General features: G+C 51.9%; 6 protein-coding genes and 1 non-coding gene across 7 annotated transcripts; 4 read left to right on the top strand and 3 right to left on the bottom strand.

The window, feature by feature from the left end:
- Positions 1-4,535: 4,535 nt before the first annotated feature.
- SMAC4_05293 (uncharacterized protein) lies at positions 4,536-8,321 on the top strand. Its single transcript, XM_003346349.2, has 6 exons — positions 4,536-6,529; positions 6,590-6,671; positions 6,731-7,078; positions 7,135-7,594; positions 7,660-7,747; positions 7,803-8,321. The coding sequence occupies exons 1-6, from the start codon at positions 5,543-5,545 to the stop codon at positions 8,049-8,051; spliced, it is 2,214 nt and encodes a 737-aa protein (XP_003346397.1). The 5' UTR covers positions 4,536-5,542; the 3' UTR covers positions 8,052-8,321.
- Positions 8,322-10,349: 2,028 nt separating this feature from the next.
- SMAC4_05292 (uncharacterized protein) lies at positions 10,350-13,024 on the top strand (the record flags this gene model as incomplete). Its single annotated transcript, XM_003346348.3, has 2 exons — positions 10,350-12,800; positions 12,860-13,024. The coding sequence occupies exons 1-2, from the start codon at positions 10,656-10,658 to the stop codon at positions 13,022-13,024; spliced, it is 2,310 nt and encodes a 769-aa protein (XP_003346396.3). The 5' UTR covers positions 10,350-10,655.
- An 860-nt stretch (positions 13,025-13,884) lies between these two features.
- SMAC4_13637 lies at positions 13,885-13,969 on the top strand. Its single transcript is given in 2 exon segments — positions 13,885-13,921; positions 13,934-13,969. It is a non-coding gene; the product is annotated as a tRNA-Ala (tRNA).
- Positions 13,970-14,412: 443 nt separating this feature from the next.
- Positions 14,413-15,639, bottom strand: SMAC4_05291 (uncharacterized protein). The gene is made up of 2 exons (XM_066090259.1): positions 15,471-15,639; positions 14,413-15,392 (listed from the first exon to the last, which is right to left on the bottom strand). The coding sequence occupies exons 1-2, from the start codon at positions 15,505-15,507 to the stop codon at positions 14,695-14,697; spliced, it is 735 nt and encodes a 244-aa protein (XP_065946834.1). The 5' UTR covers positions 15,508-15,639; the 3' UTR covers positions 14,413-14,694.
- Positions 15,640-16,219: 580 nt separating this feature from the next.
- SMAC4_05290 (uncharacterized protein) lies at positions 16,220-17,362 on the top strand. Its single transcript, XM_003346346.2, has 2 exons — positions 16,220-16,657; positions 16,802-17,362. The coding sequence occupies exons 1-2, from the start codon at positions 16,576-16,578 to the stop codon at positions 17,305-17,307; spliced, it is 588 nt and encodes a 195-aa protein (XP_003346394.2). The 5' UTR covers positions 16,220-16,575; the 3' UTR covers positions 17,308-17,362.
- A 32-nt stretch (positions 17,363-17,394) lies between these two features.
- SMAC4_12928 (uncharacterized protein) lies at positions 17,395-20,323 on the bottom strand. Its single transcript, XM_066091164.1, has 2 exons — positions 18,443-20,323; positions 17,395-18,367 (listed from the first exon to the last, which is right to left on the bottom strand). Exons 1-2 carry the CDS (start codon positions 20,217-20,219, stop codon positions 17,421-17,423), a joined length of 2,724 nt encoding a protein of 907 aa, XP_065946833.1. The 5' UTR covers positions 20,220-20,323; the 3' UTR covers positions 17,395-17,420.
- Positions 20,324-20,980: 657 nt separating this feature from the next.
- Positions 20,981-22,215, bottom strand: SMAC4_05289 (uncharacterized protein; the record flags this gene model as incomplete). Its single annotated transcript, XM_003346345.2, has 2 exons — positions 21,981-22,215; positions 20,981-21,897 (listed from the first exon to the last, which is right to left on the bottom strand). Exons 1-2 carry the CDS (start codon positions 22,108-22,110, stop codon positions 20,981-20,983), a joined length of 1,047 nt encoding a protein of 348 aa, XP_003346393.2. The 5' UTR covers positions 22,111-22,215.
- Between the last annotated feature and the right edge of the window lie 231 nt (positions 22,216-22,446).

Genomic DNA, 22,446 nt, shown 5'->3' with positions numbered 1-22,446 from the left:
TCGTGAACATGTTCACGCCGCACCTTACTGAGGTCTACATTTCCAAAGCCACAACACTTGGTTAAACTTCCTTTTCTATAGTGTATTGGCGGTTTGCTCAAGTTAAAGGTCGGGATTTCTTGATCTGCACGCAAAGCCCAACACGCTTCCTTCCGAATCGCAGCAGGGATTGCAGCATGTACGCAGGAACCGAATCGGAGCCGAACGTGCCTAAGGTATTTAAGTCAACGCCTTCACGCCTTCACGTTGGCCCGCGCCCATCATTTCTTTGTGTAAAACGTATAAATATCGACAACCCTGGCGAGCCTGGATGCTCATCCATACATAGGTACGTTATCTCCCACTGATAATAAAGGTGGGCAGAATCAACAATAATAAAAACGGTGAAGCCTTCATTGGTCTTGCAAAGAGACGGTTATCGCAGCAATTACGTGCCTGCCTTGCCTACTGCAGCAAAGATTAAATTTTCAAGTCTTGCATGACCCCGCACATTGTATATCTGCATATCTGCAACAGACAAAATCTGAACCGGACATGGAAACCATTTATATCCAACAACAATAACAACCCCTCTTGTGAAACGGGATCGTCCTCTTTCACATTGTCAAAACTCAATTTCATACCTACAACCAAGACGGTGATATCTCATCAACTTCCCCGCGCTGTTACCAGATGCAATACCACCACCCCCTCAGAACATATCTCGCCTCGCTTGTCTTAAGTTTCCGTTGAGGGTGGTGGTGACCGTGGTGGTGGTGGTGGTGGTGGCCTGGCCCGCCTGTCAGCAACCACCATGTCGAGCCTGTTCAAAGCCCAGATGCACGCACGTTGCTATTTAGGCCCTGACCAACCAACCACAATCTCTAGAGACCCTCGGTACGGCATGGCGACAGCCAGCCCGTTGCTACATATTCACAGGTCGGGGTGGCGTAATTGGCTGCGCTAGACACCGACGAAATCGATTCATATGAAGAGAGCGTGGATGGCAGGGAAGAGGAGAGGAGATGCTACACTACTAGTAAGTAAATCTTCATTATTGGGAACTCACTTGCGTGGCCTTGTTAAAGGCCCGGGCTATCATGATCAGACTTCCGAAATGTTGTACAGGACTCGGGGTGGACACATGGGGGTCGAGTTGGGGGATGATTGTGAACGTCCCAAATGCGGGGGAATAGGATGAGCGCCACCTGAAGACCCAGGGCCCTGGGCAAGCGCCGCGCGCCGTTCACAACTTTAGGAGTGTGGGAGGATTTATCCGAAAGTGGCTGTGTGGTGTGTGTGGAAATGAAACTGGCGACATCTCCCCCAACTTGGCTCCCCTCAATATTGCTCCGCTTGGGTGTCGAACGAAAGGCTTGTCGTTTTTATGTCAAGCCGGGGAAAGACTGTCCTTTCAAATTGGTTTTGTCTGAAAACCTTTTGAACCGGCAGCTGATCGATGATTTTCGACGACGATGATGTCAGGGATAGTGGCAACAGCAGCAGAAACCAGCACTGCTGCGTGGAGCTGAAAGCCCTGAAGGACTCATGTCGGGTAATGGGCGGTTTCGGTATCGTGCGTTTGGGATTCGTTCTAGGTGAGTGACAGTGAGTGGCAGTGGGCCTTGCTTTTATATTTCCAGGCTGACACCACCATTCGGCCGCTCGGTGTCACGCCAACAAGGGCAATGATTGATGTCTCGTCAATCCATTTCCGGCCCGGCACCTGTCGACCAAAAAGAGTCCCTGTTTGTTCATGTTGGCGTGGTAGGCAAGGGCCCTGGGGATCTTGGATTGAAATTGTTCTATTGCCCGCTAATTCTGTGATCGTGCATTCAACTGAACCGACTCCCAAAAGATCTAACAGAGACAACAAATTGAATGAAAAGGTAACTCTACCGTGCCATCCCGGATACAGTAATGTGCCCTGATACTGCAAGGCCCCCTTATTGCAAAAGCACCCATATTGCAAGCCATTTGCCATGCCCGAATTATTTCACCATATAATAACTGCAAACTGCAAATTGCAAGACCGCCAGACCGGCCCGCCCATACAAATTTGCAATTAAGAGGAGGTTTTGATAGCCTCTAGCACCCCTAAACCCTCTATTACAAGGCTATTTATAGTCTTGGCTCGTCAGAAATCCGTTGTATGGTATGCCCAGTAAGTGCAAATGGCCCCTTACTGCAAGTGAAATGGCCTGCCCCAATTACTTGTATTATCAGAGCACATTATTGTAGGTGATTGGATCGTTTCAAGGATAACGGCCAAAAGTTAAGGTTGACCCCATTCGACTGAGACACGCTGATTATTCACATGAAAAATAGTTGGCCCTTCTATGAAAGGTCATTAGAAAACTTCCGAAAATCACGTTCATCAAGAACAAGAGGATAGATAGGACAGCCTTATATATCTAACAAGGTGGCGACTTCGACCACGGAAAGCGGACAAGTTGACGCAGGGTGCATGCTTTCTGTTAATGTGCATGGTAGTGCCACGATGCAAAAGGTGTTACATGAGTATCTCTAACCCTCCCTAAATACAAGGCTCACGATTCCGGATCTGCAACAATTTTGACTGCAAAATTAGGTACTGTATATGACATTTATGACTCTGTCTTGTCAGGTTCCTTGTGGAAATGGTAGCAGCAGGAAACAAAACGTGTTCTCAATCCCTTGCTCTATGTACGAGACTCGCCATTAGGTTGACATGTGTACCTTCAATGCACAGGTCTGCATAAGGCGTTGAGGAGAATTGCACAACCCACATGTAAGATGGCCAAAGCAGGATTCTGGATCATAAAATCGATGCTGCGAAGCCTTCAGTGTCTCATGATATCACGCCGAGGGCTTGCTTTTACCTTGGTTCTAGGCGCAGAAAGAGTCACAGCCTGTGATCATGACAACTGAAGGAACGAAGCTGTCAGGGCTTTCTCACTGCCTGAACGCGTCTCTCGCATATATTGGCACTTTTGGTGGCTCTGCCTTTTACGTTATCCAACTTTGAGGGCCATGAGCTTGAGTTGCGGACATGAAATACATCAAGCGTGTCGGAATTCCGCTGTAGCATATCATCGAACCGGCATCCGACGCCGAAAATGATCCCTATATAAGAAGGGGAACCCCATGCCAAAGAGCAGAGAAATAATTTCCTCAACCTTCAGTCACACTGAAGTTGGACGGAAAACGGGGTGTTCGAACCCACGACAACACCTGCCTCTCTCTACCTACCCTCAGACCAACCTAAACCCCCATGGACTCCTCAAGAACCAGCTGCTAGCCTAACATGGAAGTAGCCCTAATTACCATCGTGATTCCAAGCCTTGATTTGGTCGCAAGGCTTGAATCAGTTCCACGGGAACTGGCCCTCATCGGGTTTTCCATAATTCGCTTGTTATCTTTCTTCTGTCCGGTATGTTTAATCTGATGTTCTCCATCTCACCCTTGGCAGCGCAGAGCACTAACACAACGGTCCGTGATATCAGACGGCAGAGAACGAAAGCAAAAAGGCCGGTCTCCTTGAGTTCGGCCAACTCTATTTCCAAGAGGAAATCATCAAACGTCTACCTCGAACGTGGCAGCTATGCCAGCGGGAAAGGACAGTTCCAACGAAGAAAATTCAACTGAAGACCAACCAGAGCCCGGTTGCACGAGCGGCAGATTATACTCTGTCTAACAAAATTCCAGGACCTTGTTGAGGCCTCTCTACCATGAGAAGAAGGAAGAGGGCAGCAAAACTAGCGACGAAGAATGCAGACGCCAGAAACCCAGACCAACACCATTGAAGAGGAGAGATACGAGACAGTGAAGAGAGGAGAGAAGAAAACCGAAGTTGACCAAGTGAACCAAAGCCCAGAGGTGCCACGGTCCTAGGTAAGAACGAGCGCACGTACACTCCCCCGTCGTCGTCTTTACAAGTGCGGACCATTCCCCAATCCACATACCAGGTCTGTGACTTCAGTTGTCCATTCAGTTGCCTGTGGCGTCCACGCTGGACAGTGCTAGTGTCGATACCGTACAATATTCGCGTGTTGATCGCACCGCGCCGCATTGCACTAACATCGTCGAGTACCTGTAGGCATCGGACTACACATATCGCCCACGACACCAAACAACCTCATTGTGCCCTCATCCGACACATTACCTCTATTCTAGAGGTAGGACTTCACAAGGTCCAAACCCATTCAATCTAGGGCCCTATTTTTATATCGACAGGGCTTGGAGTTGTAGGATCGACCTGATCCCAATACGCTTCAAAGCTAAGGTACACAAGCCCCCGCCGCCAAAAAGTCCAAAACCACAAGTACCTACCTTACAGTAGCGTAGCGTGATACGGCCTAGCCTACCCGGCCGTCGCGCATTCTGGCAATTCAGCACCTGTAATACTGTAATGATCTAGGTACCTTGAATCTTTTATCATTACAAAACACGACCAAAACACCAATCCCAAAGGGCCCAAAACGCCCCCCCCTCCCCCATCCGGGGCCAATTCAGAGTTACGACATCCTCCCGTCGTGATTCTCGTCTTGTTCGTCACTGTTCTCCTCCTTATCCAAACCTTGGCACCCTACAAACCTGCAACTGGTGAACGGAAAAAAGCAGTTTCCTTCCGTCCCTCATATATTCGCATGTCAAAACTTGCCGCAGCTCCTGGCTTGAAAACCTCGATATGGTCAAATTGACAGCCCCCAGACAGGCCAACTCGACTCTCCGCTTTCCGCCCGAACCCAAGCACTCAGCAGCCGCTGCCATCCACTCACTGAAGTTGCCTTTCAGCAGCACAAGCTCGTGACACAACACACACTCGACTTTTTATTTGACTCGCCCTTGCTTCCTTCTCCTACCACGACTATACAGCGCATCACCACCGACTCTTTCTCCAGAGTTGTTGTATGTGCCAACTTCGCCAACGGACGGATTGCGATCGCGACTGAAACAAACGCCTTTTCAGTCAGAGAACGGGCAACAACGTACAATTCAGTTTCCTCCGAGGTCAAGAACACCAGGCAGGTTGCGACGACCAGACGCAAAAGGATTCACTTCTTCACCTTTGCGCTCCAGCTGCCCGAGGCAACGCCTACCACGTCTCAGCACAATCCCCCGTGTTCACCAAGGCAACGCCTACCACGGGCTACCACGCCTACGACTCACGCACACCTCGACAGGCTCAATTCAACAGCGGGCGGGAGCAACAAGGTCGCCCTCCACTCCCATCGGAAGAGCCCTCAGCTAGGTTGGCCACCATCTCCCGGTAAACCTGCATTGAAGCCTCCTCCTCCTCCTCCTCCTCTTTCTGGTCCTTCTTCAAATTGAAAAAAATACCCCGGCCCGGGCCACCATCCATTCCCCCCTCCAAGGGCCTTGCCCCGACCCATTCGACTCATTGTCCATTTCCTCCTTCTTTCCCCTCCCAGCGCGCCTTCCATCACGTCAGCCCGTCTCCCGTCGCGCGCGCAAGGACCCCGACCGCAACTGCTGGTAGAACGCACAACTCACCCGGTCGCCGGCAACTCTCCTCTCTGCACGCAGAAGGAATCGCGATCAACCCAAGTAGCATAAAACCATGTCGACGCCCACAACCGCCACGGCTACGCTGCATCGCTCCTATTCGGACCGGTACCATCCGCAGTTTGCATCGTATCAGCATCATCACCAGCCTTATCCCGTCCAGGCCAACAGCGCCTCCTCCTTTTATTCCCAGAATACTACCAATCTCCCCAGCATTCTGTCGCCCACAGCGTCACGGCAACCATTTCCAGACTCTCCTTCGACACAGTACTCGCTCGTCGACCACCAACCACCACCAGTCAACCCGCCGCCGCCTCTGATCGCAAACCCGGTCGTTCTCAAGCCCATCACCCGAACATTACCGCCCCCTCACCCGCGTCTGTCTCAACAACTTCCTCCCCAGCGTTTGACCCTCCAACCTGGGCCCGATCATACAGCCATGGCGACACCTCCCAACCCTGAGGCGTCTCAGCCCGCCTCACAGCAGAACAAGAGGAAGAGGCAACGCGGAGAGACCAACTGGGCAGAGTTCTACATAAACGGGTTACCTAAGGAAGTAATTGTGATTGATGACACTCCAGAGCCCGAGGGCACGGCTACTAGGAGCGTGGCCTCTCAAACACTGTCTAATGGCGCTCAGGTCGTCACGAACCAGTCAGCTCCATCTCAGCCGACAGCTAAGAGGTCCAGGCCAAATGACCATTACGACCCCGTCCACCACAACCAATATGTCCCTTCCCAGAACCAAGCGCCGCGTTCGCTACCGTCCGCTTCCAATTCGCTCAACTCCCCCGCGGCTACTAGCAATAGAACAAACTCGGCCCAGAACACCACGACAGCAACTTCGCTAGGCTCTCTCTCATCGCAGAGTTACAACGATGATTACGCACAACCGGGTGCAAAACGCAGGAAGCTAACCCGACAGCAGGCCAATGAGGCCAAGCGTCGGGAAACGGCTCATGCCGATACCTTTGCCGTGTACAAACCGCCTCCATATCCTCCCAAGAAGGCCGGTGAAGTACATGTCAAGGTCATTGCAGACGTAAGTTTAAACCACGGAGTGTCGGCTGGTGTGATCACTTTCTGACTAGGCTTTTTACAGACTTCGCCCAATCGAGGAAACAATGTTGACGATGATGATGGTCATATGATTGTGGTTCCCGGCAATGATCTTACCGATAGATGTAGGTTCACCGACTGTGGCCATCTGCCGAGTGGAATTAACAAACTAATGAGTGTTCAGACGAAATCATCAAGCTCCTTGGCCAAGGCACTTTCGGCAAAGTTGTACAGGCAAAGGACAAGAGGCGCAATAAGCTTGTCGCGGTAAAGATCATCCGCTCCGTACAGAAGTACAGAGACGCGAGTAAGATTGAACTGCGGGTGCTGGCAACCTTGAAGGCGAACGACGAGGAGAATCGGAACCGTTGCATTCATCTGCGGGACTGCTTCGATTTCCGTGGCCACATTTGCATCGTCATGGATTTGCTTGGGCAGAGCGTGTTTGACTTCCTGAAGGAGAACAATTTTGTGCCCTTCCCCAACAGTCAAATCCTGGCCTTTGCTCGTCAGTTGTTTACCAGCGTCGCTTGTAAGCATCTTTTCGTTTTCTTTGTATTATTGGGGGGGGTACTAACGGGAAAATAGTCTTGCACGACCTCAACCTGATTCACACCGATCTCAAACCCGAGAACATCTTGCTCTGCAACCAAGAGTATCAGACGTTTACCTACTCCCGCACCATTCCGTCATCTTCAACGCTCACCAACCGCCGAGCCGTGCATAGAAAGGTTCTTCTAGACACCGAAATCAGGCTCATCGACTTTGGGTCCGCCACATTCCAGGACGAATACCATTCATCAGTTGTGAGCACTAGACATTATCGTGCGCCCGAGATTATTCTCGGTCTGGGGTGGTCCTTCCCCTGTGATATATGGAGCATTGGCTGCATCCTGGTAGAGTTCTACACAGGTGACGCTTTGTTCCAGACGCACGATAACCTGGAACATCTGGCAATGATGGAGGCAGTGGTGAACCACAAGATCGATCCTGCGTTAGTCCAGCAGGTCAACAGGATGACCAGGAATGGTGGCAATCCGGCTGCGAAGTACGTGCTTCCCTTTACTCCTCTGTGCATGTTCACCAGACTAATCGCGGCCATCGAACTTACAGGTTCTTCAAGCGCTCAAAATTGGACTACCCTGCTCCCGACACCACCCGTGCGTCCAAGAGATTCGTCAAGGGCATGAAGTCTCTCGATGTCAGTATTACCGGATCCCTTGTTGAGTTGGACGCCTCGCTGACAGGATGCACAGGAAATCATCCCTGCCAGAAATAGTCGCTTCCTTTCTCTGTTCCTGGATCTTCTAAAAAAGATCTTTACATATGACCCCAACAAGCGTATCACCGCCAGGGAAGCCCTTCAGCACGAATGGTTCCGAGAGCACCTCCCACCAGATGACGGTACCGAGGCCACCCGAATCAGGCTCGAAAAGGAGACAGAAAGACAGCGTCGAGAGGCGGAAGCGCGGAGAAATATGCTACCGGCCATGCACTCAGCATGACGCTGGAATCCTCGACATCATTACGAGGGACAAGCGAAAGTTCTCCCGGGAATTTGAGAACTCCAGAGCTGAGACGGCGCTCGTGGGAAACTATTTTGAGGTTTGAGAAGTTGGAGACGATATGGAACACACCGGTGGCCGATGCATTTCTCACGGTCCCAGCCTCTCGGATTGTGAGACTGGGTAGAAAGAGACATGTGCAGTGTCACACAAATTTCAAGCGTGAGAAGAGTGGCTTAAGTCGTCCCCCCCTTGGCTCGACCCCCCCCCCCCCCCCCCCCCTAACACGGCCGATTCAACAGCAAAGCCATGCTGCGCAGACGTCCGGACCTCGAAAAATTTCGCCAAAGAGTATGCGGCAAGCAGAGCAAGACTGGAAATACTGCAACCGGGTCATCATGTTCTTGGGACGAATCCGTCATGTCAATGACACTAGCATGCTGCTGGCTTGTGGCCCTCTCTTCATGCATCAAGCGGAAATGCGCACGCATCACACCAAGCGTTGTCCTGTTTTGTCGTGGATGCACCATTCCAAAGTGGTCATCGGGTTACCGAGACAGTGCTATCGTCCAGATTTATTCTACAAATTCACCACTCTCACTACCACGACCCCGCTGCTTATGGACAAGGCACATTCAGTCCTTTGCAGCCTTATATGGACTAGAATTTTCTTTTCATTATCATGACCTTGATGAGCGGTTTCCGGAAGGAGGATTAGGTGGATAAATGGTCAATGGTTTTGGCTCGCTGGTTTATGGACCTAGCTTTTCCATTCGGATTTCTTTGTGTTGCGATTCCCAGTTATACTTCCGTTAGTCGACAAGGGCCATCTCCCCTCCGGTGTCTTTGAAGGTTAGGTGTCCGACGTGAGTGAGGCAGACTGTGGTAAGGATGGGTTGGCTGCGGTTAAAACTAACAGCGCACTTCCTCCACGAGCCGTTGATTTTGTCACCGTTCTACCGAGTTGCCGGTCAATTATTTTACGGGTGGAAACGATGATTTTGAACACACCAAGTTTGGTTGAAAAGGTATGGGATGAAAGTCAGGCACCGGCTGGAAGTTATCAGGAAAAGACGGGAAAGAAGACAGAACATGACGGGTTCTTTCACATGTCAGAGCGATTGCTTTATACCGTTGGGTCCGAGCCGAAGAAGACCCCAAGCCCTTGGAGACAGCAGGCAACGGCAAAGAAAGCTATAGGGAAGAGGCGTGGTGATGTATCGCAAACGGGCGAGGATGAGACATTGAGCTTTGATGCTTCCCATATGGGGGACACCACAGAAAGCCGCACGATGGGGAGGATACCCAAAACTCGAACATCAACCGCCGTGGCAAGTTGCCAACACTCTATGCCATCCAAGCCATCTCGACCCGTCTCAGGGAGAAAAGGGGGGGGGGGGGGGGTATGTACTCACTCCGTCTCCCAAGATGGAATGGAAGAAAGGAAACACGGATGGAAGGAAATGGATTTAAGTCCATTCATGCAATACGAAACAACAGCGTCATCGTTTAGAACTGATCGCCAGTATATCGGCGAGACTATTGTCCACCTTTTTGTCAACCTTTTTTTTTTTTTTTTTGCTAGAAACGCAGCATCCAATCCCCCAACATTGCTACATGAATAGCTTGAGAACAGGATAGGAAGAAATGAGAACAAAAAGAAGCGAATCTCCATATCTGGGTAGCAGGAAATGAGTGATTGCGTGACCTTTTGTTTTAGGGCTTTCAGGTTCACGGCCGACGTTGGCTGGGTTGACTACTGGTACACTACATTGAATGTTGTTCCGGCCAGATGCTGGTGGGGATCATGGTTGAGAAAACGGTGCTCAGGTAAGTGAGTGTTTCAGTCATCTCAACATTTTGTAAAGTTTTGGTTGAGTGTCCGTGATTGATACAAGATCTGTTGGCTGTGAATCCCTGGCGAATTTCCGATTCCACACTTTCAAGTCAACGTCAACACACAAAGGAAAAAGGAAAAAAAGAAGAAGAAAAAAGCTATTCTGTCTTCAGAGTCGCTACTGCCACTCAGTGTTTTTCCGCCTGGAGGAGACATGAGTGACCTCATCTTATGACCGATAGTACATCTCAGCTAGGAAGGCGCGGTCTGAAAAGCTTGATGATTCCTGCCAGTTTTGATGTCGGTCAGTCCTTTCCGATCTTTGCCGCAGAAAAAGGAACAAAACATCAACCGACATGGATGCTTTTAAGTTGGACATCTCTCCGGTGTTAGGTAGATGCTATTTCTACATCAGAAGCCCGCAGAGGATTTGTTTTGACCAATTTGGCATTGGGATTCTCTCGCTTTCCGCCAACCAGCTTTTCCATATCTACCCAGTCTCAACCAACTCAACTCTGCTCGAGGGGGTTCGGTATACATATGCACCTTAATTCGCACTTAACAGACAGACCTTTGCTTCTAGTACCTGTACCGACTAGCGCATCTTATTCCGGACTTCGAGTCACATAAGATGTGATCATCACCTTTACCTACCACAACTCCAAGACCTATCACACATCCATCATCAGGTCGTCGCCCTTGGGTAAAAAACCAACGTCCCTCTCAATGAGGACAATCAACCTCCCCAAGCCTCAACATCGCTCACCATGTCCTCTTTCCCCACCTCTCAATCGCAACAACCCCCTCCCCGTCAACCGCTCAATATCCAACGAGGACCGTCAACAAGAAGAATCCAAGACGCCACAAACCCACCTAGACCCCCTTCCCGTTCCTCCTCTTTTGCCTTCAGTAACCGCACCTCGTTCTCATCTATCGACTCCGCACTTCACACCACTCCTCGGCGTTCATCTTCTAATAAGTCCAAGTCAAGATCAAGATCAAGGTCCAACAGCAGCGGTGGCGGCGGCACCCATAACCCAGCCCCAACCACAATGACCACTGTCACCACAACCACTGTTATTCACGAACAAGAACAACAATCATTCACCTGCACCTTCTGCTGGCGCTCGTACCCCTCTTCGCAGCGACACATTTTTCACAGCACAGCTACCACAACGTCTACCAGTAGCCGCAGCAAGAAAAAGACACCAACCCCAAGGCCAGCCTGTCCCCCCTGCTACCGCGCCATAATCGACTTGTCCATCTACTGGGTGTGCGGCGAGGTGGTCGTGCGCGGGGAGGAGTGCGTGAGCTTGGGGTGGTGTTTTTGGCATACAGCTTGTTATGGATGTTTGTTGTGTGGGAGTAAGAGGGTTGTGAGGCCTCGCGTTGATGTGGGGGAGGTTTTTGGGGAAGTGCAGACGGGTACGGGGGATGAGATTGTAGAAAAGGGGGAAGAAGGAATGGAGAGGGACAGAGAGAGGCAGAGAGAGACGGAAAGAAAGATGCTGGGTAGAAAGAGAGGGAGGGAGATTGACCAGGTGCCGCTTTGTAAGGCGTGTTTGGTTGAAGTTGAAGGAAAGGAAGGGCTTGAGGATGGAAATAAGGATGGGGAGAAGAGGGACTTGGAGAAGGTTCTTGTGAGGCAAGGGTTGGAGAGGATTGATAAAGTGGATGGAGGGTTAACGAGACAGAGGTGGGATATGAGGGAGGGGGAGAAGGAGAAGGAGAAGGAAAGAGAGAAAGAGAAAGAGTTGATTGGGGATGGTGGTAAAGGTGGTTTACTGCCGTTGAGGAGGGGGGCGGTAGATGAACGGTTCAAGACGAGGGACGAGATGGCCTCAAGCTCTGGTTCAGACGAACCCGAGACTATCTACGTTAACATCTTCGACCCCGTCGGCCGAGAGTCCTTCAGACCGACCTTGATGAAGTCTATACCTGAGTGGATGCGATCGGGAGCGCGGGAGCATCTCGAACCCAAGACCGAATCTGCATTAGCTGTCAACTCGAGTTATGATGAGCCCAGAGAACAAACGACCGATCACACAAGCACGATCTCGACGCCGCGACCTATCAGTCAAGGATTATCAGAGACTTCGTCTACCGCCACAGTTATCCAGACACCACCTCAGCCGACAGCTTCTCGCGCTGCATCAACCCGTCGACGATCCGGTGCAATCTCACCCCGAGCGACAAGCCCAGTGCCGCCCATCGACGCTATATCCAGGCCCTCGTCAGTCCTTGGCCGACGAACTCCCAATCTTCGCACTGGAACATCTTTCGTGAGCGAGCAACCGCTTGTTGTCCCCTCCATGTCCTTTAACCATTCCAAGGAGACAACAGCCAAGGTTTCAGCCAAAGACCCAACCCGAGACTCATGGCTCCCGACGGACTCGGATGTCTCTTCAAGCCCGCTTACCGTCACACAGCCTGAGCTCTCTTCTCGCCCATCCTCAGTTCGAAGCGTCGCCACCATCTTCGAAAGAGGCATCGCAAGCAAAGATCAGCGCCACACGCCCGTAAACCAACCACTCCCTCTCCTACGCGTCCTCCAACAACCCTACCGCCCACTCACCCCCACCCGCTCTGATACGAGTCTTTACTCTTCTTCCCCACACCTCCAGCCCATAAGCCCAGCAATACGACCGCAAAGAGTCCAGACCCATGAGCTCCGGGCAACAAATCTGCCGAAGCCGATCCAGATTCTTAGAAGTGGACAAGCAGGACAATCATCCATGAACAGAATGGGTTCCGCAGCAGTCTCGATACCAGTTGTCTCAACAAGCTCCGAGTATCTAGAGCGGTATCAACCCGTCAAACCGTCGACAAGTACAAATCCCAGTAGTTTCCTTTCTTCTTCCCCTTCGACGTCGGTCCGCACCTCGATACGGGCGGGTGGACTTGGGCCTGGGGTGAGCGCGATCACGAGGGGGTGGGAGGGGCAATTGAAGGATACCTCTTCCAACCTCAGCTCATCTGGGGAAACGGAGAGAGAGTCGGGGAACCGCTTTTCGATGTATTCGACTTCTCAGCCGCCTTCGTCGTTCTTGCAGTCGTCATACCAAAGTGTCCCTGGGGAAAGGACCTCTATAAGGAGGTCTGTGTCACATTCTATACGGAGGGAGGGGGTTCTTGATGAGGGAGTTAGAGTAAGCCAGGTGCCTCAAGCGGAGAGCTATCCGAATAACCAGGGCCAGACGACGATTGGGCGGTCGATATCCCACTCTATTCGCCGTGAAGGAGCTCATGATCATGGTCAAGGGCAAAGTCATCACCTCATATCGCAACCTCAGTCACCCAAACCTCACTCACCCAAACCTCAGTCACCCACTCTACCGTACAGTCCCCCCGTCAGTCCCCCCAACGGCCCCAATGGTCCCCATGGCCTCCACGGTCCCACAGCTCCCATACCCCTAAACTTCACAGTAAACAGAAGATTCGTGAAAAGGCCCAGCATCAAGGGCGACCCAGCACTTGGATCAATCACAACGGCCGGCTCTACCACAGAAGGAAACACCCCCTCAACCACAAGATCGTCGACCTGGGCAGCCTTGTCAGCGGAGTCGTCTCCGGGAACTGGAGAGGAGAAGGGAGGTTCAGGTTTCAGAGCAAAATTTGTTGTTCGAAGTCCGAGCGCGAGTGGTAATCCGGTGGTGGATGGAAACTCAACCTCCGGAAGTGGTACGTCTGTGATGCCTGCCCCTGTAAAAACCATATCGAAACGGAGGAGCGGGCATGCTGAGTTGAAGAGGTTGTTTGGACGGCAGTAGTTCCAGTCACTATCTTAAAACTTGACCAGTGTTTCCTTAAAGTATTGTTCTGAGTGGGTTAGAAGTAGATTAATCAGTAGCGTTAATAGAGTATAAGAAATTGAGCAGTGTCCTCGTCGAGGGCAGTCCCCCCTCATTATCATGATCAGTGTCGCCTACCGTCCGGGTTAGACGTTTCTACTTATACTAAAGATCTGTGACGATAAACAACAGCAACAACAAATAAGGGCGTGTGGCTCAGTTGGTAGAGCGTTCGCTTAGCATGTTTCACCGCATGCGAAAGGTCCTGGGTTCGATTCCCAGCTCGTCCACTTCTTTTTTTTCGCTTTTGGCTCCACTAGCTAGCTAGTCAGATGTGTTTTGTTTTGGGTGTGTTGGCTTGGATTAATCTTTGCTTTTCCTTTGGTTTTGGTTGCCATTCTTTTTGATTGTCATAAAAGATGACGATGGAGTGGTTTTAGTTGGGAGAATGAGAGGGAAGGAACCTGGGCAGTCCTTTCGTTGCCTTCTTCCTAGCAGCTGCTGATGTTCTCTCTGGCTCCGGAAATATCCATTTATTTCGCTTTTGACCTTTCGCATCAGGAATGCATGGCCAGTTGCAAAGTATTTGTATTCCTCCATGAAGCTCTAAACCTTCTGTTTAAACGTCCCACACAAAATCCATGCTCCTATACTATCCTGTATGATCCATTGTGGAAGCAAGCCCCTCATGCGTACGCCATGCCATGGCACGCCAACGCCGTTTGCCTCGAGTAACCCTATCTCAAAACGCCTGAATCCCCTTTGTTCCTTTATTTCTTGAACGCCGTACCCAATAGACAAAAACAACTATCCATGTGAGCCTTCACACATATCCACGAGACCCATATCAACACTCAGAAAGGGAAGGACTGCGGCTTTCGATCCCGGGCCTCTCCTCGCAATGGTGAGGACCGTCGCTGCCAGTTTTCCGTCCACATTGTCCGCATCGCCTTCTTTTGAACCCCATGCTTCTGGGTCTGGGAGGAGCATCAGCATCCAGCGACGATTCACGGTCCTACTGCTGGCCGCCTTGTCCCTGACCTCCACCTGCCTGTCCCTGACCATCCCCTCCAACGGCCATACTAGCCACGACGCCCTCCCTCGCCTTCTCCTCTGACCCTTCCGCCGGCCCTGGTCCGCCGGTAGCCTCCACCACCCTCCTCACATCCTCCCTCAGCTCAGGCAACGCGGCCTCCATCTCGCCCGCCAAAACGTCCCGGAAATCGCGAAAGGCGTGCATCTTTCCCCGCATCAGCTGGTTGCTCCTGCGCACCAGCTCGATGAACTCGCGTGTGTACACGTCCGGGTTTCGACCGTTCTCGACGTACGTGATCAAGGGTATGGGGATTCCTGGGTTTTGGGGGCCCGGTTGGTGTAAGTGGGGAGCGTAGGGGTTGTGCGTGTTGGCGAAGGTGGAGGCGAATTGAGCGGCTTCGGCGCGTTCGAGTTCTGTTGTTCCTCCGCCGGGGAGAGAGGAGTGGCTCGGAGACGAGGGGGAGGAAGGGAGGAGGCTCGCGGTGCGGTAGACGGATAGTAACGAGGCGTCGAGGGTTTGGAGAGACTGGGTAATGACTTCGCGCGAGGAGGGGTGGCCGCCGCCGCCGCCGGCTCGGTTCGTAGGTGTGTTGTTGTTGCTCGAGGAAGGGTTGGTGTCGTATTGCGAGACTTGAACCATGAGGTTCAGGATGTCTTGGATCACATTCTTAACCGACTCTGTAGGGCAGAATGAGTTAGTTAAAAGGACCGCGAGGGCGTGGAGGATAAGAATAGCTCGGGAGGGAAGAGACGCACCCTGGGCCTCTTGGTGGTTGGCGGTTACGGGCGCCATGGTCGATCAGTTTTCCGCTTGGGGGTTTTCTTCGGGTAGGTTTAAGATGCTATCGGTTCCAGATTGGCGGAAGTGACCTGGAAGACATTGGTCTTTTTGGCGGGGACTAAATGTGGCAGCTCTGCGCTCCGAAATGTTGAAAGTTATGCAATTGGTAAAAGCGGTTGCAAGGTTGATTGAACTGCAGCCGAGAGGTGACGTCCAACGATGTGGGTCAGGGCGCCCAAATATGCCCCCAAGTGATTCGTTGTTTGACAGCTACAGTAGTTCTTGTGGAAGCTGCACCCGAGGTCCATCAACTTGTACCTTTTGATCCTTTCATCATGCCCAGCCCTTTTTCTTCCATTTCTTCCCTTGTTGACATCTCGTTTCCCTTTCTGCCTTCCGACAGTATTGGTGAACATGAGAGCCCATGGTTAACGGAAACCCTACTTCTTCTGTCGCGGCATCCCTTGCAAAACATGACGGAAATAAGGACACTGTCCTGGGTGCGCCTTCCGATAATCACACGCTGTTTCACATCGAAAACATGCTTCCCTTGTCCATCAACAGGGACTGAACCCCCCCCCCACTTGCCGTCGGCGTTTTTGGGATCGAAGCTTCTTGACTTGACTGCGCCTCTTCCCCTCCAGCGGCACAAATAATGCGAATTCAGGGTTCCTTGATTCCCGCGCCCCAATGTCGCCATGCCAGCAGCATCTTCTTCTCTGGTACACAAACTGTTGCAAGCTAGTACAGCCATCATCGTCACCGGTCAAAGCCCGTCAGTTGAAAACATAAACTCTTGCATTTACTTGACAGAGATGCATACTACTGCGGCACGGACTTAGACGCATTGGTTTCCCAACATGTTGTCTTATGCCGTTGCTTTGATCGGCATTCTCGTTGTCTTTAACAGCCCCATCAACAACCTTCTATTCTCCGGTGTGAACCAGACCCAATGTCCTGGCCAGGTCCCGCAACTGCGTCGTATCCCGCTTCCCAAACTCAGCCTTAAAGAGGACCTTATTGCATTAGAAGGCAACTCATCGTCACAATGCATGCCCCATACTCCCGCCCCCGTGGTCCATGTCTACTCAAGGGAACCACTCGTCCTCTACGTCGAGAACTTTCTCAGCACTGACGAGCGACATCACTTGCTCGACATCAGGTGGGTATATCGAGCTCTTGTAAGCCAATGTGGGGTACTTCTTCGCCACTAACATCCCCAGTGAACCTCTCTTTAAACCATCCACCACCACAAACGATGGCGGCCAAACAACCCACCGTAACACCACAGTCCGTGACTCCGAAGTGGCCATGATTCCCCGCACCGATAGCGTACGATGCATTGAGGACCGGGCCCGCGAGATCCAGGGCTGGAGGGACGACGTCTTCATCGAGAGGCTGCGCACCCAGCGGTACCGCCCGGGTGGCCATTACAACCATCACTTTGACTGGAGCTCCAACCGTGGTGGCTGGGGCCGTGTCAGCAGCTTCATGGTCTGGGTTGACGATGGTGATGGCAGCCTCGTGGGTGGTGGCACCGAGTTCCCCAGGATGAAGAGGCGGAAGGATTCCAGGTGGTGTGCTTTCGTTGAGTGTCCCGAGAAAACGGCCGACAGGGGAGATGAACAGGGACAAGCTCCCGACGGCTTGGGCGTGACTTTCAAAGTCATCCCGGGCAACGCTGTCTACTGGGAGAACTTCCGGTCGGATGGTACTGGCAGAGGATGGGATGAGTCGTGGCATGCTGGATTGCCAGTCAAGAAAGGTGTTAAAGTTGGGTTGAATATTTGGAGCACGGGGTATATCGAGTGATAGAGTCAAGGACATCTACCAAGGTCATGATGGATTTTGCAAGTTGATGAGAATAGACGGCACATACAAAACAACCCGATCACACATGACCACGGCCCCCGACGACAGCCTCCCTATGAACCATCATAAAACTCCGACCTCGCACCCTTAAACGCAGTCCTCCTCTTCAACCCTCCCAAGATCCATTTCTTCCCCTTCCCCTTCTTGGCCCCCTCCTTCATCTTCTCCGTTATCGTTGCTGCCGTCGGCCTACTAACATACCTCCTCCCAGTTCCTCCTCCTGACCTTGAAGACGGAGCTCTATAAGCAACCATAGCGCCCGCCGCCGACTCTGGCGCCGTGGCCATGCCCGTCATGCTCATACCCCTATCTCTACCTTTACTCCTCGACGAAGACATCGGAGCCGGAGCTGGAGACGGCGAAGGCGAAGGCGTCGGCGACGGCGCTGGTGCATACCCATTATCCTCCCAGTACTTGCTCACCACATGCACCACGCTCTTCTCTATCGTCTCCGGCATGTCGTATCCTTCGCCGTAGGAGTCACCTGCTTTGACTAGCATTGGAGAAACCATCAGCGTTACCACGGCTCCTTGGCCGATGCTTTTGCTGTCACCGTTTAGGGCTTCCATTTGGTGCGGGTCGAAGCGGGTGAGGTTGTTGATGTTGCCGCTTGTGCTGCCACTGGCTGTGGTACTGGCATTGGCACTGGCGGGATACTCGCAGTACCAGAATGCTCGCTGCTGGCAGAGCTCTTTGTCGAAGTGAATGGCGGAGATGACTATTTCTAGGAGCCCGGAACGGAGGTTGTTCAGACTGCCAACCTTGCTGCTGCCACTGCCGTGGGACTTTTTTGATTTTCCGTTACTGGCACCTGCGGTACCGCCGCCGCCCCCGGTGAGAGTGTACCAGAGGGTATGCTCGAGTTTTTGGACTACGAGCTCTGCGTGGGCATGAATGTCGGCCTCGCTGGGTAGAGTGGCGAGGAAGCTGGCGGTGTGGCAGCGCCAGCGGTGGAAACCTTTGGGGCTTTGTTGGTTGCCGCGTTGGAAGGCTTCTGCTACTGGATTTGTTTTGATATTTGTCAGTCCTCATTACCTCTCAAGAGGGAGATCAGAGTGCAAAGAATGAAACTTACTCATAACTCTCAGATTACCAGACAAAGTCCCGGCCCAGTGCATCCAGCTAGTTGTCTCCTTCGTTCCAAACACCTCCTTTACCAAAAGCGACCAGATCGCTGCTTCAACGAGCAATTGCCGGCCATCTTTCATCGCTAGCAGCGTATGATAATGAGGGGTGATAGACCGTAAGATGTCATTGGCATTGGCTGTCGGGGTCTTTGACGTTCCATGCCTTGAATGTCGCTGTTGTTGCTGGCGGTGAATTACAGCCTCCTCACTTGACAACTGCCCCCATCTACTGCCACCACCACTATCATCAGCATCACTGTCGTCATCACCAGCACCGACATGCACATCCCCAGCCCCACTCGAAACAGCATGAATAAACTGCCGTATCCGCCATCCTAGCGTCTTCCATCGTTGGCGGACCTCGCTGCCCTGCAGGAGATTACCAGCCGCCGCACCAGAGCCGTAGTTGGCTGACGCTTGCCGCTGATTGGTTTCATCTAGTAGATCGCGGAGGTCGTCGATCTGGTTCTGAAGGCTCGAGTTCTCGTTCTGGAGGTTTGCGCTCCGCTGTCTCTCGGAGATGAGCTCGGATTCGAGCAGGACGGTGCAATTTTCCAGTTCTTGGAAACCCGTGGGTTGTTGGCTTGGTCTTCGGCTGTGTGATGGCCGTTGGTCTTGTTGCGGTTGTTGATAATGCTGTTGTGGCTGTTGTTGGTGTTGTTGGTGTTGTTGGTGTTGGTGTTGTTGTTCAAGTTTTGACGGCTGCGATGGAAGCAGCTTCTTCCTCTTGGGAATATCACTGCTGCCGTATGTAGTAGCAGAGGGACTGACGGGGCTGCTGGTTGCAGAGTTGTTGCTATGATAGAGGGCCGATGTTCTTTTGTTGTTGTTCGCGTGGTACGTCGTGATTCCACTTTGGTTGTACCCTGATACAGGGTTGAAAGGAAACTCGGCGTAAGGAACGGACTGAGAGCGGAATTGGTTTTGTTGGTGATATTGTGCAGGTTGATGTCCAAATGCTCGTAGGGTCCCGGTGGCTACGATCGTATGCTCGGTTCCTTGTGTTTCTTGACATTGGGTGACGAAGGACCGTTGTATGATTGAGAGTGCAGCGGTTTCAGTAGGTGAAGCGTCCTTCCTGAGAGACCGGTTACCAAGAGATGGGGTGTCCGAAAGTTGTGAGACGAGACCTGGGCGAGAGGCTGTTGAGGAAACTAGGCCCAGATCTAGAGACATTCCAGTCCGGGCAGTGTCTCCATTTACAGCAAGTGATCGCTCAGTGTCAAATGTTCTAAACAGCGGAGGAGCCGTAGGAGCTCTCGGAGGAGGAGGCAAGGGTAGTTCTTTCTGGAGCATGTCTGACCCGGGTGATTTTGTGGTGGTTGTTGTGGTTGTGGTGGATGAGGCTAATACCTCTACAACCGCATCGACTTTCGACTCTGTGAGGTAGAGAGCTCCATTATCGGTGCGGTCAAAGCCGTGGTTCCGATTATCAAGCCTACTTTCCGACCTCATGGAGAGCTGGTTGGTACTATTGTTCAGGTGGTTGATGAATCTTTTGACGAATGAAGTCTTCTTTATAGACGAGAGTGCCGGTGACGAAGGAACAGTTCCCTTTCTAACCGTGTCAAAACTGTGATGACGACGACTAGCATCGTCCTGACCCCAGTTTGGACTGGTCGTAGAAAGGCTGACTGTAGCAACCGGGGGAGCAGGGAGAGGTGCAAATCGGCCAGGTGAGGCGGCTACCTGGGAGGAGTTAGGAGGATAGTGCTTGTTACCCATCGTTCAAAAGAGTTTCGAAGAGAAACCGCGGCAGAGAGATAAGAGACCCTCCGAAAGATGCAAGTGTTGTGTGGTGATGGCGGAATGAAGACGAGTCTTCTGGCGAAGAGAGCGATTTGGGATAAACTGTATTGGGCTCTAACGTTCGGACCGTGTAACTTTAAAATAAAACCATGCATACATCGGAGGATGAATGTCAATGGAAAGTTTTAGTTGGAAGGAGGGCATGAAGCTATGCACTTGGACATACTCTCAGCCCCCACAGCCTCGTCCATGGTAAGTTGTCTAGAAGGCACCTGGCACAGTGTTACTACACAATCGTTAGGCAGAGAGAGGGGGACACCGAGGAGCCAGTACCTATCTGTTCCCCTTGTTTATCGGTCTTCAACATGGTGTGAAGAAATGTAGGGCGGCATCATGCCGCCAAGTCTCGACTCAAGCCACGCTGAACATGGACTCGGCGTTTCTGCCTGTTATCGGATATCCGCGTTCTAGCCTGTTTTTCAATTTGTTTTGGTACAAGTCAGTCTGGGAGATTCCAACGAGATCTAATTTAACCCCTTCGCGGTGCTTATATGTCACACAATGGGATGTGTCCAAATGGCTATAGCAGTGTTGGGCCAGACACAACAGACCCAGTAATACTCCCTGCCTGGTTCTACGTCGCGGGTTAGCTCGATTTCATGACATTGCTGTTCAATATGCTATTTCGTGAAGTGAGAGCACTTGTTATGTGCCTTTCGTAGACGTACCATGGGATCTTACATAACCACGAACTGCACAACGGTGAGAGTAATGTTCAACACCGCCGCGAACACTGTTGCTGCCCTCGCCACAGGGTCAAACTTTCCTCCAAAGGCCGATATCTTCTCCGCCACTTGCAGCTTCGCCTTCTCACCTACCTTGACCTGAATCTTCTTCTGCGTGGTCTCCAACTGTTTCACGACCTTCTCCGCTTCTCTTCTTCTCTCCTTCAACAAACCGATACGATCCGCCACGTCTTTCATCGCATCGCCCCTCCAACCCTGGCTACGCATATCGGTCTCCATCTCCCTCGCGAGTGCCAAATCCTCATCCGTCTTCACTAGTACCCTCTTCCACTTGGCGATGTCACTATCCAGCTGGTTCATAAACGGCATCCCAACTGTAGTCTCCCCGACTTCCTTCTGCCCATCCACCAGCTCCCGTTGGACATCCAGCACCACCTCGTCCCGATCTCTCACCAGCTCAAGCACCATCGCCTCAGCCGATCCTTTGGTCCCCTTGAACTGCGCAGCGTTAGCGCCCTGTTTCAACATCGGCTTCCACCAGTTATCCAGCAGGTCTTGTTCGCGCCGCAGCGCTTCGCCGACCTGGTCGGGGGCTTGGCCGACAGTATCCCAGCGGGTGGTGACGAGCATAACGTTCTTGAGCGCCTGGTCGCCGCACAGGAGCCGGAACATTTCAAAGTACTTGCGGGCCGAGCCCTTCATCCGGTTCTCGTAGATGGGGTGCAAGTAGATGATGCCCTTGAGCGGGATCTTCAAAGCGTATTGAGTGGCGAGATACTCGGTGATATCAGCGAGGATTTCCGCGTCGGAGCGCCAAGTGTCATCAAAGCCTGGTGTGTCAACTACGGTGACAGAGAACTGCTCCTCTTCGTCTAGGAACATTTGGACGGCCTGAGGAGGCGCTTGGGCTTTTGCGTTGTCAATCTTGATTAGTGAAGTTCTTGTGGCTTCTCATTGATTTGCATGATACACTGTAAAGATTATTACTTACTTGATTCCAGATCATGCCCAACATGAACAGATCCGGGTTTGAGTGTGTTGATGAAGGTACTCTTCCCGGCCCCGGTGACGCCCATCACCAACACCATTCCGTCCGTACGGATATCTCTTCTTGTCACCATCTTTTCTGGATTGCAATGACGATGAACGAGTAGCTTGATAGAGTAAATCGAGTTTCCACTATCCCTGTGACTGGGGCCCAAATAGACTTACTTGATGTGATGGTAATTCTATCCGGCAAAGAATTCCCCAGCACATGTATGCCCCAAATACGATGTGCCGTAATAGAGAATGAAAACGCCGTCCATCTGTGGCCAAGTTCTTGATCTGGTTCTAGACACCTACTCCATGGATTCACGCCGTGATCAGGCTGTGTACGCGCCGGCCAAGCATGACTCTGCCGTGATTCGTGATGCATAACCTTTCAGCCGCTCACACCTAGCCATGCCCGAGCACGG

This window comes from Sordaria macrospora, chromosome 4 (assembly GCF_033870435.1).
Source record: "Sordaria macrospora chromosome 4, complete sequence".
NCBI classification, from domain to species: domain Eukaryota; kingdom Fungi; phylum Ascomycota; class Sordariomycetes; order Sordariales; family Sordariaceae; genus Sordaria; species Sordaria macrospora.
Note: the sequence above shows the minus strand (reverse complement) of the source record. Positions and strands in the feature narration are given on the sequence as shown.

Bases quoted from the DNA above. Each gene is read 5' to 3' on its own strand.
- SMAC4_05293 (XM_003346349.2), top strand. From the start codon at position 5,543: ATGTCGACGCCCACAACCGCCACGGCTACGCTGCATCGCTCCTATTCG. The intron at 6,672-6,730 runs GTAGGTTCACCG...ATGAGTGTTCAG, and splicing joins CAATGATCTTACCGATAGAT to ACGAAATCATCAAGCTCCTT. The intron at 7,595-7,659 runs GTACGTGCTTCC...TCGAACTTACAG, and splicing joins GGTGGCAATCCGGCTGCGAA to GTTCTTCAAGCGCTCAAAAT.
- SMAC4_05291 (XM_066090259.1), bottom strand. From the start codon at position 15,507: ATGGCGCCCGTAACCGCCAACCACCAAGAGGCCCAGG. The intron at 15,393-15,470 runs GTGCGTCTCTTC...TCTGCCCTACAG, and splicing joins CAACCACCAAGAGGCCCAGG to AGTCGGTTAAGAATGTGATC.
- SMAC4_05290 (XM_003346346.2), top strand. From the start codon at position 16,576: ATGTCTACTCAAGGGAACCACTCGTCCTCTACGTCGAGAACTTTCTCA. The intron at 16,658-16,801 runs GTGGGTATATCG...GTGACTCCGAAG, and splicing joins CATCACTTGCTCGACATCAG to TGGCCATGATTCCCCGCACC.
- SMAC4_12928 (XM_066091164.1), bottom strand. From the start codon at position 20,219: ATGGGTAACAAGCACTATCCTCCTAACTCCTCCCAGGTAGCCGCCTCA. The intron at 18,368-18,442 runs GTAAGTTTCATT...AAACAAATCCAG, and splicing joins TGGTAATCTGAGAGTTATGA to TAGCAGAAGCCTTCCAACGC.